Below are 14,124 nucleotides of genomic sequence, written 5' to 3'. Positions count from 1 at the left end.
ATGAGACATTTCCCCAATCACAATATCATGATGCCGTCCAAAGAAATCAAATAAAAATAGACCTGTGCTTCTGAGCCCAGCTTTTTATAGATTGCTGGAAATGCGATCACATGAGTGGATGTTTAATAGGTGAAACTTTTGAATAAGACTTCAGAAGAGCGCGCAGCAGCGCTGTGAATCGGCCCATAGAGGACACACCTCTACTGGTCTAATGATCCACCAATCCACGTTCCCGGACCGGGGGTGCTAACCACACACACACACACACACACATCCACAGTATGGAAAGAGCGAGACAGAGGTGGACACGGTCTGTCTTAACGCAGAGAGCCGACCTGCTTAGTGCGCAGTGACAGAGGAATACAAAAACCCAGAGCAAATAGACAAAGTTGTGTGTGACGCTTCCCCCTCCGCACGGTTTTCTTTTTTCCCTTGAACGCCATCCAGCTGGTCCATGGGTTCAAGTTGCACATAGGACTTGCGCTTACAAGTTTCCAATGTACAGATACTTGGAGACGACTGGAGAAACGAGCATGGGATTATTGTTGTAATGTGGATTGCTATTCCTTTGCAAGAAAATAAAGGTCTGCTGCGGAACAATGTGAGACGTTTTGCGTCTTGGATTCTCGTGTTTCTGGATATCTTGAAAATCATTGGCAACAGTTGAGAAGGAAGAAGTTATGCGCAAAGGATTGTATGCTCCGACCCCGGGACAAGCATGGATTTGCCATTACAACCCCCTGCCCCTTATTTAGAGAAGTTCTAGCCGGTCCACTTGTTTTGTTGTTGTTGTTGTTGTTATTGCAAACTTCATGCTTGAGGACAAATCGCCACATTGGCCTCTTGGATTTTAAACGTCGCCTGCCTTTGGATTGGATTTCAAACACGATGAACTTTATTGACAGTTTGACACTATTATTTTTGACGCTGTCAGCTGTCAAGGTGAGTCATGTGTCCCAGAGAGCAAACTGGACCAATAAGAAGGAAAAAAAACCACCAACCGACCTCTATTTGCGTCATGTAGCCATTGGTCATTAATGTGTAGCTCGTCCTTGCCTTTCCTCTGGCTAGGTCATCGCTCGTGTTTAAACAAGTCGAAATGTTTAGTGGCTTTGGGAGATTTAAACAGCCATTACGCAAAGCCAACACTGTATACACCTTACCCACACACTGGTGGGTGGTGAGTTTTTTTCAAATGCGGCATATGTGATGATTTTTTAATAATGTTGTGAAGTTTGACGCGGGCTGATTGCAGGCCTGCTGTAAAACCACCTTGGAGATATTATTACGCTTTAAAGGCGCAGTGGCTCCATTCTGAATTAGGACATGTGCAGGTTCACTCATGGCACTGAGTTTACTCTCATGGTTCGCCCTCTCTAATGAGAACACATCCTACTTTCCACCCTGGCAGTAAGGCTATCACTTAGTTCTAGGTTAAAACAGACATACTTCACAGATTAAGCCGGTTGACGCAAGTGCGCACTGTAAATCGTTTTCCATATAATCATTAATCAAGTTCAGTGTGTTCACTGAGGCTTTGAGCAAAGGTTTCCCGGTGAAAAAAAACAGCTCTTCAACAGGAGGCTGCCTTTTTCTTATAATTGGACTTTGGGGGATTATTTTGCCACCTCAAAGAAACCGAGGATGATTCAGAATGTAATTTAGCACTTTCTCAAGCATCTCCCCTCCAGAGTCCCGTAAAGTGTTTATTTATCTAAGTGGCTGATTTGATGACAGCTAAACCCCCCCACTCAACGCTGAATGGTATCAGGATGCTGTCTCAACTGCTCACTCCCAGTCGGCCTATCATCGGGTTAGGGGCCGGTGTTCGCAGCTTGACACCCTTCAATTGATAATAAAGTATATAGTGTTTTGTATGGCTTGGGTCTCTCAGCCCACAATGTTAAAGCCTCTCAGGCCACCAGAAAGGGGTGGAGACTGCGGCACCCACTAAGCCGAGGCACATTTTAAACGTTTCATTAAGGAATAGGAAAACAAAGTTGCCTGAATTTCAACTGGTGCTATAGGACCGGGTTTCATGCAATACTGGGGAGGTGTTGCGCTAGTTGCCCGCGCCTGTATGCGTGAGAGGGAAAGAGAGGGCGAGTACAAGGCGCGCGGTTGTGCGCGTGCGTAAAAGCGAGAGAAAGTTGTGCGTAAGGGTGCGCGCAGATGGAAAGTTGCCAAAACCCTTTGTGGTCTGACTGGTGTGGTGACACCTACCCCCTGTGAGGGAAAGTAGCATGATACAATTCTTACCCGTTTTACAGGCGAGTTATTAATCCAAGGTTGCGGCGGCCGAGACACACATTAAGGGTCTGGTAACTTAAACAGCACAAGTAACATACGTAATTCAACCCTTTATGAAGTTTTGTCACCAGCTGATAGGTAGAATTTTGGGCAGTTTGCTTGTTGTTCATCCGGTAAAATAGTTGGACATAGATACCACACACAGACGTTATATGACAATTATCATACAAGCAGAAAAATGAAAGGAATATATTACCAGATGTGATTGAGGATCAGAGTCAATGTTTTTTTCAAGCAACACACAAATGTTATTGCCCCCTGAATTGTGTACTTCCTCATTGTGTGGCAGCAGTCAACAGAATTACATTCATTTTTTTGGTTAACTGTGGAGAAGTAAAGGGCATGGGCAGAATTTGTCTGAGCTCTTGCACAATATTATGTGACTAACCGCGTGCCTTTTCCCCCCTTCTTTGCAGAGCGCCCACATACCGAAGGAACCAGAAAGAGGTCCACATGCCGGTAGGTGTCCGACAGGGCACCGTGGGAATACAGGCTGCTCTGGTCTCTCTGGCTGGAACACAGCCAAATAAAAAGGGCTGGTTTGAGGTTCACCTTGACATTACAGGCAAATTTCGCCTCCTGGTGGACAGCTGCTTAGTTTCACTTTCAAGATTTATCCATTTATACTCCCCATTTAGTTATTGCGAGAAGTCTCCCCCTTAAATCTCAATTCTTGGACGTTTTTCATACAGCATTCTTCCATGTTTGAGGTTAAGCTGAGGAAATGTTATGGTGACCAGACTCTTTTTAGAAAGGAATTTCCCTCTCTTGGCCCACAATTTCATTTTTGCACAATCCCAGCATTTCCCAACAATATCTGAAACTATGATATTGTTCAGGGACTGACACGTGGGGGTTGTTTTAGGCACTGGAGGATATTTCGGAGGTGTTGTCTAACTGTGTGCTAATATCTTTCTCAAGAGCATATCTCCTGCAAAGGCTGAAAGTAGACTGAAGGGGAAAAACTATTGGCTACTAAAATGAGGTCTTTAAAGTCACTGATGCAGTATATAGGGTCCTAATCGTTAATAGATGTAGTCAAAATTGCATACATGTGTTCAAAAGTGGGTTAATCTCAAAGAGCAAAGCCTTTCTAAATGGAACAAGAGAAAGTGAAACATGTGTGTTTTATCTCCTACCATGTGACCTCCTTTAACGTGCCAGCTGTTTTAATTCATGCTCCTTTTAGTTGTGTTATTGTTACAGCTCTGTAGTATTCAAGAGTCAGGGGTTTAGATTGAAGCTCTCTGCCATTTTATAACCCTCGTACACTGTGTCTGTCTCCCTAGTGATCCCTTTAATGGAGGTGTACAACAAGAGTTTGTGTAAGCCTCGAGAGCTGCTGGTGGAGATTATGCAGGAGTATCCGGAGGAGGTGGAGCACATCTTCATCCCGTCGTGCGTGGTGTTGACGCGCTGCGCCGGCTGCTGCAATGATGAGATGATGCAGTGTATGCCAACGTCCAGCTATAACATTACAATGGAGGTCAGCATCATGGTTTATTTTACAACAATTTGGGTGTTTTGTGCATTAGGGATCACAATGGTGGGAGTGACTGAGGCTCATGTTTGCTTTTGTAAAGCCTTTTCTCTCAAGTATGGTCAGATTGATACTTTATTTTTGCCTATAATGTTACACAAATGTCAGCCTATAACCCTCAAAGTGCCCCTGCATTTTGCTCAAAGTGTTTCCTCTAAATCACTAAGAGGGGAAACATTATAAATAGTGAACATCTTTTTTGAACTTGCGTTTCTTGTTAATGGTATCTCTCATTTTTTAAGCCATTGATCAAGTTTCCAAACCAAGGAGTGCACATTTTTGACCAGCATTTTCTGGAAAACCAGCGAGGAAAATGTAGGAACATTTAGATGAAACGTTTGTTGTGCTAATCTCAGTCAGGTGCAAGTTAACAATTGCAGAAGACATGATGTTATTCAATGATCGCAACTCAAACTGTGACTGATTAAAACAATGTGGAAAATGTTTTAGAAGTATGGCATTCCTGTTTCTTCTAGTACTGTGAAGTCCCCTCATGTCTTCAGATCAGCTTGAGCATTTATGATGTTATACTTAAGCCTTTAAACTAATACATGTAGATCTTTTTTCTCTCAGGTTTATGTGTCAACACCTAAACCTTTCTGTTTGACATTTTGCTAACACTATCAACTGGTTTAATATTGTCAATAATCTGACTTGTCTTTCTTCTTCTTTTTTTACAGATTAAAAGAATAAAACCACAAAGGCAACAAAATGATATTTTCATGAGTTTCACAGAACACAGCGCATGTGAGTGTAGGTAAGAAACCCTGAACACACCCCGAAACACCCACAATGGGAAGGAAATACTGACAGCTGCACATTTGCGTGGCAGAGCAGATGTCGGCCGACCACGTCATGTACATTTATTGTCTTCTGTTTGCCTCTGACACATCTAGCAGATGCCTGTCAAGGTGGATTCATATCTTATCTTTGCTTCTTTTCTTCACTGGTCTTTAAACACCTGAGAAGGGCTGTCGTCATAACACACTCACACAAGTCCAAGTCAATTCCAAGACCCAGCCGGTTGAGTCAAGACCAACTCCAGAGGCAGTTTAGACCGTGTCAAGTCTGAGTTATTTATAGGCAATAGTGTCTTTCCAAAGGTAATTCTCTGGCCTCCTGCATACAGAGGTTGGAAAACAGTCCATTCAGTTTAAAGCAGGAAAAATTCAAGACTTCTTGTAAGCCAGGTTTAAAAATAGCAAGATTACTGGCGCATAACACTCAATCATGTATGTAACGCTTTAAACCTGACACCAAAACCAAGTCCAAAAAGGCACAAGTGCAAGACTTACAAAGAGGCGGTCTCAAGACCCAGAATGGAATACAACCTTGGACCAGAGCAAGTCTTAGCACATCATAGCACCACATCTTTCATAATGTTTTAGTTTATCTTCATTCCATCACATTGCTCAACTCAATGAGATACATTTGTGGGAGGACAGTGCTGCCTCATCCTTCACTGGCATGTAAAGGTTTTCCTGGAAAAACACAAGTGTGATAGCTTTAGTCATCTTTTCTGTGTCCAGTCAAACAAAGTGATTTAGGCCTTTTATGCATGAGTTTCTTACTTTTTTGTTAAGATGGGCAGATAATATAATCTTTAAAGCCTGTAGAGGAGATAAGTACCAACTAAAAGTGGAATGGAATATGTATTAGTAACATGATCATGATCTAGCACAGGAGTTTGAGTTCAACTGGCACAACATAATTAGATGCTTACTTAAAGTAAAAACAAAGAAATGTAATTATTACATGCACATGATCTTCATTTCACTATCCAGGTCAGTCACCTTTCCTTGATCTTGTCTTGGGCCTCTGACGATAGCCATGATACTTTGTCAAAATCAGATCTTTATGGTGGCAGATTTTTTAGTTGCATGCCATTAAGGAGTGAACTTTGCCACAGGAACACAGATGTTGTACATGTATCATCCTCCCAGGTTTAAGAGATATGTTGAAAACCAAACAACAAGGGAGGGCTACTGGATGAGGAACATGATCTCTCTTTTTCTGAGCAAATAGATATAAAATATGTCTGTGGTTTTTCTGTTTGGCGGGAGCAGTGTGTTTGGAAATCTGTAAAAGTGATGTCAGCCTGAACCTACTTCCATCTGTGATGGCATAATAACTAACCGTAAATCCATTCAGATGTGGCTAGAAAATTTAAGGGGACATTCATAATATTTTAGAAGCTGTGATAAATCTATGGTGTTTAACTTCACTGTAATGTAATGATTAGAGCTAGTTTAACTACGGTATTAATCTGGAATTAATGGCCAAGATAACATTTAGAAAAACAAATGTTACATGACTTACAATAAGGGGTGTAAATTACACACGTTTAATTTGTATCACTTCCTGTAAATCCCTTGTGTATATTAAGGAAGTTTAACGAGCAAGAAAGGCAGACTCAGCTACCACCAATGACAACTACCCTAATATTAAGTAAAGGGTGATTTTATGAAAGAATTATACCCTTTACCATACACATTCAAGTACTTCTAATTTTGCTGTACATTTGTTGTTAATATGATTCTTTGTTTACTACTTCTTGTAATTGAGTAGTTTGACATTTTGTTTTGCTATTACTTCCATCAAAAAAATGCTCATTTTCGCATAAACTTTTACAGACTTCAGTCCCGGTGTTTGACAGCTAACCCTAACAGCCAACAGGTTTTAGTCATTTTTGGATGTTGTACATATCCACCCTTATGTTTTAATTACCCTATCAGACCCTAGTTGCTTGTTTTTTAAACAAACAGTTTCCCAACACTTCTTGGTAACAGTTGTCTCCAGAGGGCCACAACATACTTATTGCTCCACTTTCTGTTATCTGTCGTCATATGGACGATAAGTGAAACAAACCTGCCAGCTTTTGTAGTCTTCCCTGTGTGTGTGAGTTCATCATTGAACACAGCCCTTTGTTGGCCAGTCTTTGAGTTTGTACACTGCCTTATTCCTCAACATATTGACTTCCTTTACTGAGTGACTAAAAGTGGAAGACAGCTTTATCACAGTTTCTGGTAAAGGATGATGATGTAACTTGATTGGATCAAAAGGGATGTGAGCCCACCCATGCTGATAATGAGACTTTAGTCTCTGATGATCTTGATAAGTATCTGTTTACTGGGAAACAATAACCTGCTGTGATCTAATGTCATGTTGTTTTGTTCCTGCTTTTCAGGTCAAAGAAAGAAGTGAAAGAACAGAAAGAAAAGTGAGTACAAACTTTTTTCTGCAGGGAGATTGATTTTTTTCCCTGGGGGAAACAATGGGTACTAGAGATTTGATCTTATTCTGGATTTGCACTGTAAACAAACTCTCACTCTCATTTGTCTGAAGCTCACGGCCTAAAGACTTACTGCCATGTGCTCTCTCTCATATAGACGATCTCAAACACAAAACACATCTCAGCGATATAATTTGATAAAGCTACAGAAAGCAGCCACATGAGATCATATCATGATGATATTAGCATGTAGCCTTTAGGGGATGCACATGGGGAATACCAGCCTAATCTATTCAGGTAAATGAGTGACACTTGATGGGGTTATTGCCCTTTCTCCCTTTTCCATCTCATCTTCACATTCCTATCTTCTCTTCTTTACTGTTTACCTCCCACTAAACTCCGGTTACTGGTTGCTCTGATATAGATAACAGTGTTTTTGAAGACCAGTTAAACTTGTGCAAAGTGTCATTAAAAGTCTTTAATCGTCCTTCTGCAGAAACTCATTAATTTCTTTCTGCTGCAGGGTCGTTGTTTGTTGGAGATTTGGGTTTGATGTCAACTTGTATGTCATAAAGATAAGGGCTAGTTTTGAGACCTCCTCTTTAACCTTGTCTTAATTGTTTACAAGTCCGGCTTCAGAGGTGTGCGTCTACAAAGCTCTTAGGGTCATTGAACTCCCGTTGCTGATGCTTACAACACTTTCTTGTTCATCATAAAGTTAACCGCTGACAGCAGTGACAGGTCGCTGAGGTCTGTTGGGGAAGTCATTCTGCTGAGTTTATGAAACTTGTGAATTGTCATCGTCAACAGTTAAAACGGAAAATTTTACATATACATCAGCTTTATCCTGTTTATTTAACACTTCATCCAGTTCCAGCTGTGACTGACCTAGCATCCTTTGGACTGATTGTTTGAACCTCTCATGTAGCTCAATCATTGAGTCCTTCTTTTTTGGTTTTGACGAAACACATGCAAACTAACGCCATTCCCATCAGCCTCAGCTGCAAAATGCGTTACATACTAATGAGCAAATGTTAGCATGTTAACATGCTGATCTAAGCAAAGTGAACATTTTACAATGCTGACATTTATTATTCTACCATTTATCAAGCATCCAGTTCATTTACCATGCAAAACAAATATGTAAAAAGAAGACTTTCCTCAGACTGAGCACTTTTATGACCTGATATGTAAATATGTGTTCCAGACGAAGAACTCCAGTCTGTGGCAATTTGGATATACACTTTTATCTATGAGAAAACAAAGATATATCCAGCTTGCACCTGTGAAAGTCCAGGTGTGTTTAACAAGTTTGCTTTCATTGTGCTGTGGTCGGAAAAAAGTAGAAACAGCCATAAAGAGTTGACCCAGATAAATGAAAGACGCTGTTTTGTGGATTCCAAGTTCATTGTCCTTAATCCATTTGGGAAATTTCCGTAACGCCAACTAAGCCAGACCTCCTCAAACTGGTAATCGCTTAGACCCATTGTAGCATTTTCAAAAAAAAACATTGAACCCAAGTTGGACAATTAAGCCGATTGTTTTTTTTTACATGGAACAGTTGATATTCATCATAAATAACAGGATGCGTAGAAACAAGCTACAATAGGCTGTATCCTTTACAATTAGGACACATTTCTCAGGTTTCTTCTTTTCATTTAATTCATTTTAATTTAGGCAGATTAACAAAAAAGTGGTTGAATTTATATGTACTGCAATCTTTGAATTCTTCTCATAAAGTTATCATCACAAACAGGCCAATCTCTACATAATTATCCAACTATACATTATCCTATTTTGATTAACTGATTGTTTAGATATTTGATTTAATGCAATTATCACTGTAGGCCTTTCTGGACACCTCAGCCATCTCTCTACGTTGTTTTCCTCTTTCTCTTGCAGAAAACCCAGGAAAGGGAAGGGTAAAGGCCAAAAGAGAAAACGAAAGAAAAACCGCGACAAAACAATTCACGATGCGTATGTCAGCTCTGCCTTCTCAACCTACCTGCACCTGAGTGTTGCACTTCTCATAGTTAAGCTCATTTGGGAGGAGCTCATTTGCCCCCTTTAATTTGCACCAATAGCCACGTCACTTAGCATGTCGCTTTTGTCTAATGTGCTAACTTTGTGTCATCAGTCATGTTCTACAAACTCAGAGTATCATTGTCTAAACCGCCCTGATTGCTAACGTGTTTTGCTAACTTAGCTTTAGCAAAACTTTACATAACACCGATAGCCAAGGAAGTACAGCAGACTTGCCATATCTTACAACACAAGTAATGAAGCATAACCAATCTCCATTCATCAAAAATACCTCTGTAATCTCCCCCCAACCTTACCAGCTCCCCGTTTGAAAGAATATATTTGGGTGAGAGTCGGCCGATGGTTGGGATGAGATACAGCAGCGTATCAGTGAAAAGGGTACAAGGTTGAGTAACTCCTAACATCTTGCCAGATAGCTAGTTTTCTGATTGATAATGGACAGGTTTAGAGGGTGGAATAAACAGATCGGCCGTTAGCTGTAACATGAACCCTGTACTGAAACAACATCACAGCTCCACCAGCATAGCTTTGCACACCGGCTTGTACTGTTCTGGTATCTATGCTGGGATCACCAGGATTGTAATCACGGCCTTGTGTTCAGTGTTGAGTCTGTGCGGCTTTGCTGTGTCTCGTACCTGTCTCCTTTTCACTCTTTGTTCTTTTCATCTTTACAAACAGGTTGTGCTGTCCTGTGCATAATGCTGGTCCTTTTTATGTAATGTAAAGATAACAGTGATGGCTATCTATCGCCTTTTTTGCCTTTATTTCATTGCTAAAGGGATATGTAAACCAGCAAATTGTTTAGCAAGTACTGTTTTGTATCTTGGTTTGTCTTCTTTTGTCTCTGAAACTATACAAAACAACCCATATAATATACAATAATAATATATATGATCTCATTTTCTCTTCTTGCTGATACTGTGAAAGAAGACCTTTGTGTGTGAAAATTTGTCAATTGTATTTTGAGATTGTAATTGGAGTATCGGAGCCTTCATCTGTTCTGAATCTAATGTCTCTTTGTAGGAAACATAGTCCGCACTTTTCACTTTCAATAAAATGATATCTTTCTTAATGGAGCACTAAGCAGACCCTTGAGTCTTCTTTATCAAGAGTTTACCTTTTGTGAGAGCAAGGTCATCGACCCGCAGTTGAAACACCAATAAGTGTTGTTTTGTGTTGCATGAACCAGTTTTTCTCAATGCATGTCTATCACATACATGGGATTTGTGAGTGGTCCAATCAACACAGGAGGGTTTAGGGGGCGTGAGGGAGGGTAATTTTACTGCTTGAGTATTTGCCTGCTCTGTTGGAACCTATGTGCAATACAACCCAACTGTCACATGTAGTACAAATTGTCAGCTTGGCTTAGAAGAGCAAGTTGGAGCGTATAACCTGGCTGACTTAAGGGTGACCTTTCTTATGGTTGGTTATAATACCCTGTGATAATAATCTCCCTCCCTCTTTCTTCCCATCTCTCTCTATGTCTCTTCCTTTCCAGTCTTTGTGAGCCATGTTGTGAGCACTGCTCAGAGAGGAGAAAGCGTTTGTTCGTGCAGGATCCTGCAACCTGCCGATGCTCCTGCAAACACACGGATGAATACTGTAAAGAACGCCTGCTAGAGCTCAACGAAAGGACCTGCAAGTAAGTGCTGTGTTGGTTAAATGACGTGTGTGTAGGGTTCAGGGGGTAGCGGGTCTTCTTTCACAGAGTTGGCCATGTTGACGGAAAAATCAAACACTACTTCTAGGAAAGGCCTTTTGCATTACGTTACCTACACCTCACATGCTCGGAAAAAGAGGCGTAAGTGGAAGGGTATTCATTCGGTAGCCTTCTACAACATTGTCCTTTAATAAGGACAGAAGTATAACTTCCAGGCTCTATTCCAAGTAAAAAAAAAAATCAAAGCCACATTGTCTTTTTGAAAGTTTGCAAATTGCAAAAAAAAAAAACTGTCTTGGTTAGATATAGTGGCTTTGGAGTCCATTAGCAACCCTTTTTCTTCTCTCTCTCTCTTGTTCCTTGTCTCATCTCAGAATGTCTATTTACATTAGCATGAAGGCATAAATAACTATGATTTAATGTGGTTCTAATCAATGCTTGGGGTCGCTCATAGTGATGGTGCCAAAGAGCGTATAAACTTGACTTCTACCCTAACGGTGACTAATAGCTCTAAGAAGCTTTATACGGTCCTTTAATAAATTGTTTCCTGCTTTACGGCCCATAACTTTATAGTTTTGGTTGACTCATAAGGCTTCTCATTGATGTCATTGACCTTCTTGTAAACCCTCTGTACTTGCCAAGCACCTAATGCACTTCTAAGTAGGAAACTAAAAACATGTATTAAATGGACTATTAAAGACCCCAAATCAATATCCATGTTTCTGTGTAAATAATGCATTGATATATCTACATTAGAAGTTGATAATATATCAATGTTGCGTTTAAAGGGTATTTCTCCTGCCCCCAAGAGGCCAACAAAATAACTACAGAGACAGGTGACCAAGGCACACAATCAAGCGGAATATTATGCAAGTTAGCATTGTGTCTTTGGTAAATACATTCTAATAAACAGTTTATGTAAACAGAGAAAACAAACAAAGAACACTCCCATCTTCAGCCTGTTTTTTTTCTTGTTCTTATAACTGTTTATGCTTCCCCTTTTGTTTAGATGTGACAAGCCCAGGAGATGAGAGAGGTGGCAGCACCAGATGTACAAGATGAAGGAATATTCTAGAGATATTTCACAGCACAGCACTTTGACCTTTGAACCGTAAGCTCTTCTTTTCTGTGGAAAGCATTCCCCTTGGACAGACTGAGATAGAACAATACAGAAAGTCTGAACTGAAGTTCCCTCCCACTGTTTATCTGTGTGTGTGTGTGTGTGTGTATATAGACCATGATAAAAGAAAAAAAAAGAGTACAGAATTGTTATGCTGCTACAGAAAAAAAAAGTACTAAACCCATCATTTTACAAAAAGCAAATAGCCGCCATGTGGTTTTGCATTTCTAACAGGCTTGCTATGCAGGTGTAGTCTTGTTGTCAATTAATTGTATGCAATTACTTCACTGGATATGAGTCTCTACTGTGGTTGTGTGTCAATCATAAAATTGCAAAACCTCTCAATCTAAGATATATTTAACTGATAAAAAGTGAGGCTGAAGAGGACATGAAAGCGAACTCTCTATGAATAATGGATGGATTTCATCGGACAATGTCTACTTTTGCTTTTGGAGTGAAAACAACAGGACAACCGGGACTGTTGAACAATGCAGGACTGACATGGATTCACACAATTTCACCATTGTGATCAGCTTGCAGGAGAAGAGACTCTGGGAGTGCCATGTATGTGTAAAGGGATACTGGTTATCAATATAGCATCTAATGTTTTGCTATGTCCTACATGAAAACCACTGAAAACATCCTATACTGTAGTTTGATTCCATTTTAAAAACTGTGCCTCACAAAATTTACTGAGAAATCTCTTCGAGTGCTTTTTAAATTATTTTTTGTTTCCTTGTTTCAGGAGAGGGGATTGTCAAGGTAGTTTTGTTAGTTGTTCAATACAGAATCCTTTCGATTACATATCTCTTCTCTGAAAGTGTACATACTTACTATCCCCTTATGCCATAGCCCATTTTAGATAATTTATAATGTTATAGAGTATGTTTCAGTATTCAGAATTCTACCCATATTTAATTTGGTCTATTTATATATGCAGTGTTATGTCATATTTCCCCCTATGTGTAAGGTCACTGATGGCTTCTCTCAGCATGGACTCTCTGTGCTTTTCTACAAAAAACAACCAAAAAAAACCACAAAAAAAATCTAACTGATTTGTTAACATTCCCTAAATGTATCATTTGTACTGGTGTACCGATGACATCTCTGGATTTTCAACCCCTCTTATCTAAGGGTGTGGGTGCTGTGTAGGATTTCAACATGTGTGTATCTGTGTGTTAGTGTGTGTGTGTGTGTGTGTGTGTGTGTGTGTGTGTGTGTGTGTGTGTGTGTGTGTGTGTGTGTGTGTGTGTGTGTGTGTGTGTGTGTGTGTGTGTGTGTGTGTGCGTGCGTGCGTGCGTGCGTGCGAGCGTGCGTGCGTGCGTGCGTGCGTGCGTGTGTTCATGTGAATTTGTCAATGGGCACAACTTAAGTAGCGGACTTGTGTTTTTTCGTTCCTGCAAGATGCAAATACAAATAAACTACTGCTAGCAGCTCATCATACACTACACCACCACCACCGTTTAAATTTGGATAATAATCTGCATCATTTCTGCCATCAGTCCTAGAGCCCTCATTATTAGATATCTTTGTCTCTCCTTTACTATTAACATGTTTTCTGTGTCTATGTAAAACAGTAAAGCATATTTATTTTCAAATTATATTGTTTTTTATATAAAATAAGCAAAAGGTTGCTGTGTTGTGAATGCTGTGTTTTCAAGAGGTCTGACTAGGCAACGTGAGATGTCAATGTCTTTGTCCGGCAAGCTGATACTCACACATCTAATAAGGATCCCTGCAGAATGTCATTTGGGAAAAATTAGAACTGACAAATAATGCCAAGAGAAATTCCTGCACGCTTTTAATGACAGACAGATATTCAGCCTTATGAATAAAAGGGAACTATGAAGCAGTGTGCTGTAATTTCACCTGTTAAATCTAACCATTGGACAACCATTTAGGAGCACTAACGGAAATGGAAATGTCCTGGGAACTGATGTTATCACAAATAAATGGGTACAACAATATTATGTAACAACAATAAAAGAATCCAGGAAGGGAAAGTGGTAACTATTTAGTAGAATAGTGACAACAGTTTGGTTGGAAAGATCTTATTTTAGGTTGGTTTTGGTTTATTTTCATAGTTGACTGAAAAGATTTATAAAAACAAACATTAACTAAGAGTCATAGGATTCAAACCAAATGTTTCTCAAGCCTTAGTTGAGAACAGTTATGCTTTTGTTAACAGAAGAGATTGTTGGACTGAAGTTACGGCTTGG

At 40.0% G+C, this 14,124-nt stretch overlaps 1 protein-coding gene across 3 annotated transcripts; it reads left to right on the top strand.

The window, feature by feature from the left end:
* Window positions 1–218: 218 nt before the first annotated feature.
* vegfab (vascular endothelial growth factor Ab) lies at window positions 219–13,538 on the top strand. Of its 3 annotated transcripts, XM_063901478.1 has the most exons (8): window positions 240–942; window positions 2,727–2,769; window positions 3,600–3,796; window positions 4,531–4,607; window positions 7,038–7,070; window positions 8,985–9,059; window positions 10,624–10,767; window positions 11,795–13,538. In XM_063901478.1, exons 1-8 carry the CDS (start codon window positions 697–699, stop codon window positions 11,814–11,816), a joined length of 837 nt encoding a protein of 278 aa, XP_063757548.1. In that variant the 5' UTR covers window positions 240–696; the 3' UTR covers window positions 11,817–13,538. The 3 variants fall into 3 exon arrangements, with proteins under 3 accessions (XP_063757549.1, XP_063757548.1, XP_063757550.1); XM_063901480.1 differs by lacking the exon at window positions 8,985–9,059 and having other exon boundaries at window positions 252–942; XM_063901479.1 differs by lacking the exons at window positions 10,624–10,767; window positions 11,795–13,538 and having other exon boundaries at window positions 219–942; window positions 8,985–10,201.
* Window positions 13,539–14,124: the final 586 nt, after the last annotated feature.

Source organism: Eleginops maclovinus, chromosome 15 (genome assembly GCF_036324505.1).
Source record: "Eleginops maclovinus isolate JMC-PN-2008 ecotype Puerto Natales chromosome 15, JC_Emac_rtc_rv5, whole genome shotgun sequence".
Taxonomy (NCBI): domain Eukaryota; kingdom Metazoa; phylum Chordata; class Actinopteri; order Perciformes; family Eleginopidae; genus Eleginops; species Eleginops maclovinus.
Note: the sequence above shows the minus strand (reverse complement) of the source record. Positions and strands in the feature narration are given on the sequence as shown.

What these genes read in the sequence shown, in the direction of transcription:
- vegfab (XM_063901478.1), top strand. Translation starts at nt 697, where the DNA reads ATGCTCCGACCCCGGGACAAGCATGGATTTGCCATTACAACCCCCTGC. An exon ending in AGAAAGAGGTCCACATGCCG is followed by an intron (nt 2,770 to 3,599) that starts GTAGGTGTCCGA and finishes CTGTCTCCCTAG; the next exon opens with TGATCCCTTTAATGGAGGTG. An exon ending in CTCAACGAAAGGACCTGCAA is followed by an intron (nt 10,768 to 11,794) that starts GTAAGTGCTGTG and finishes CCTTTTGTTTAG; the next exon opens with ATGTGACAAGCCCAGGAGAT.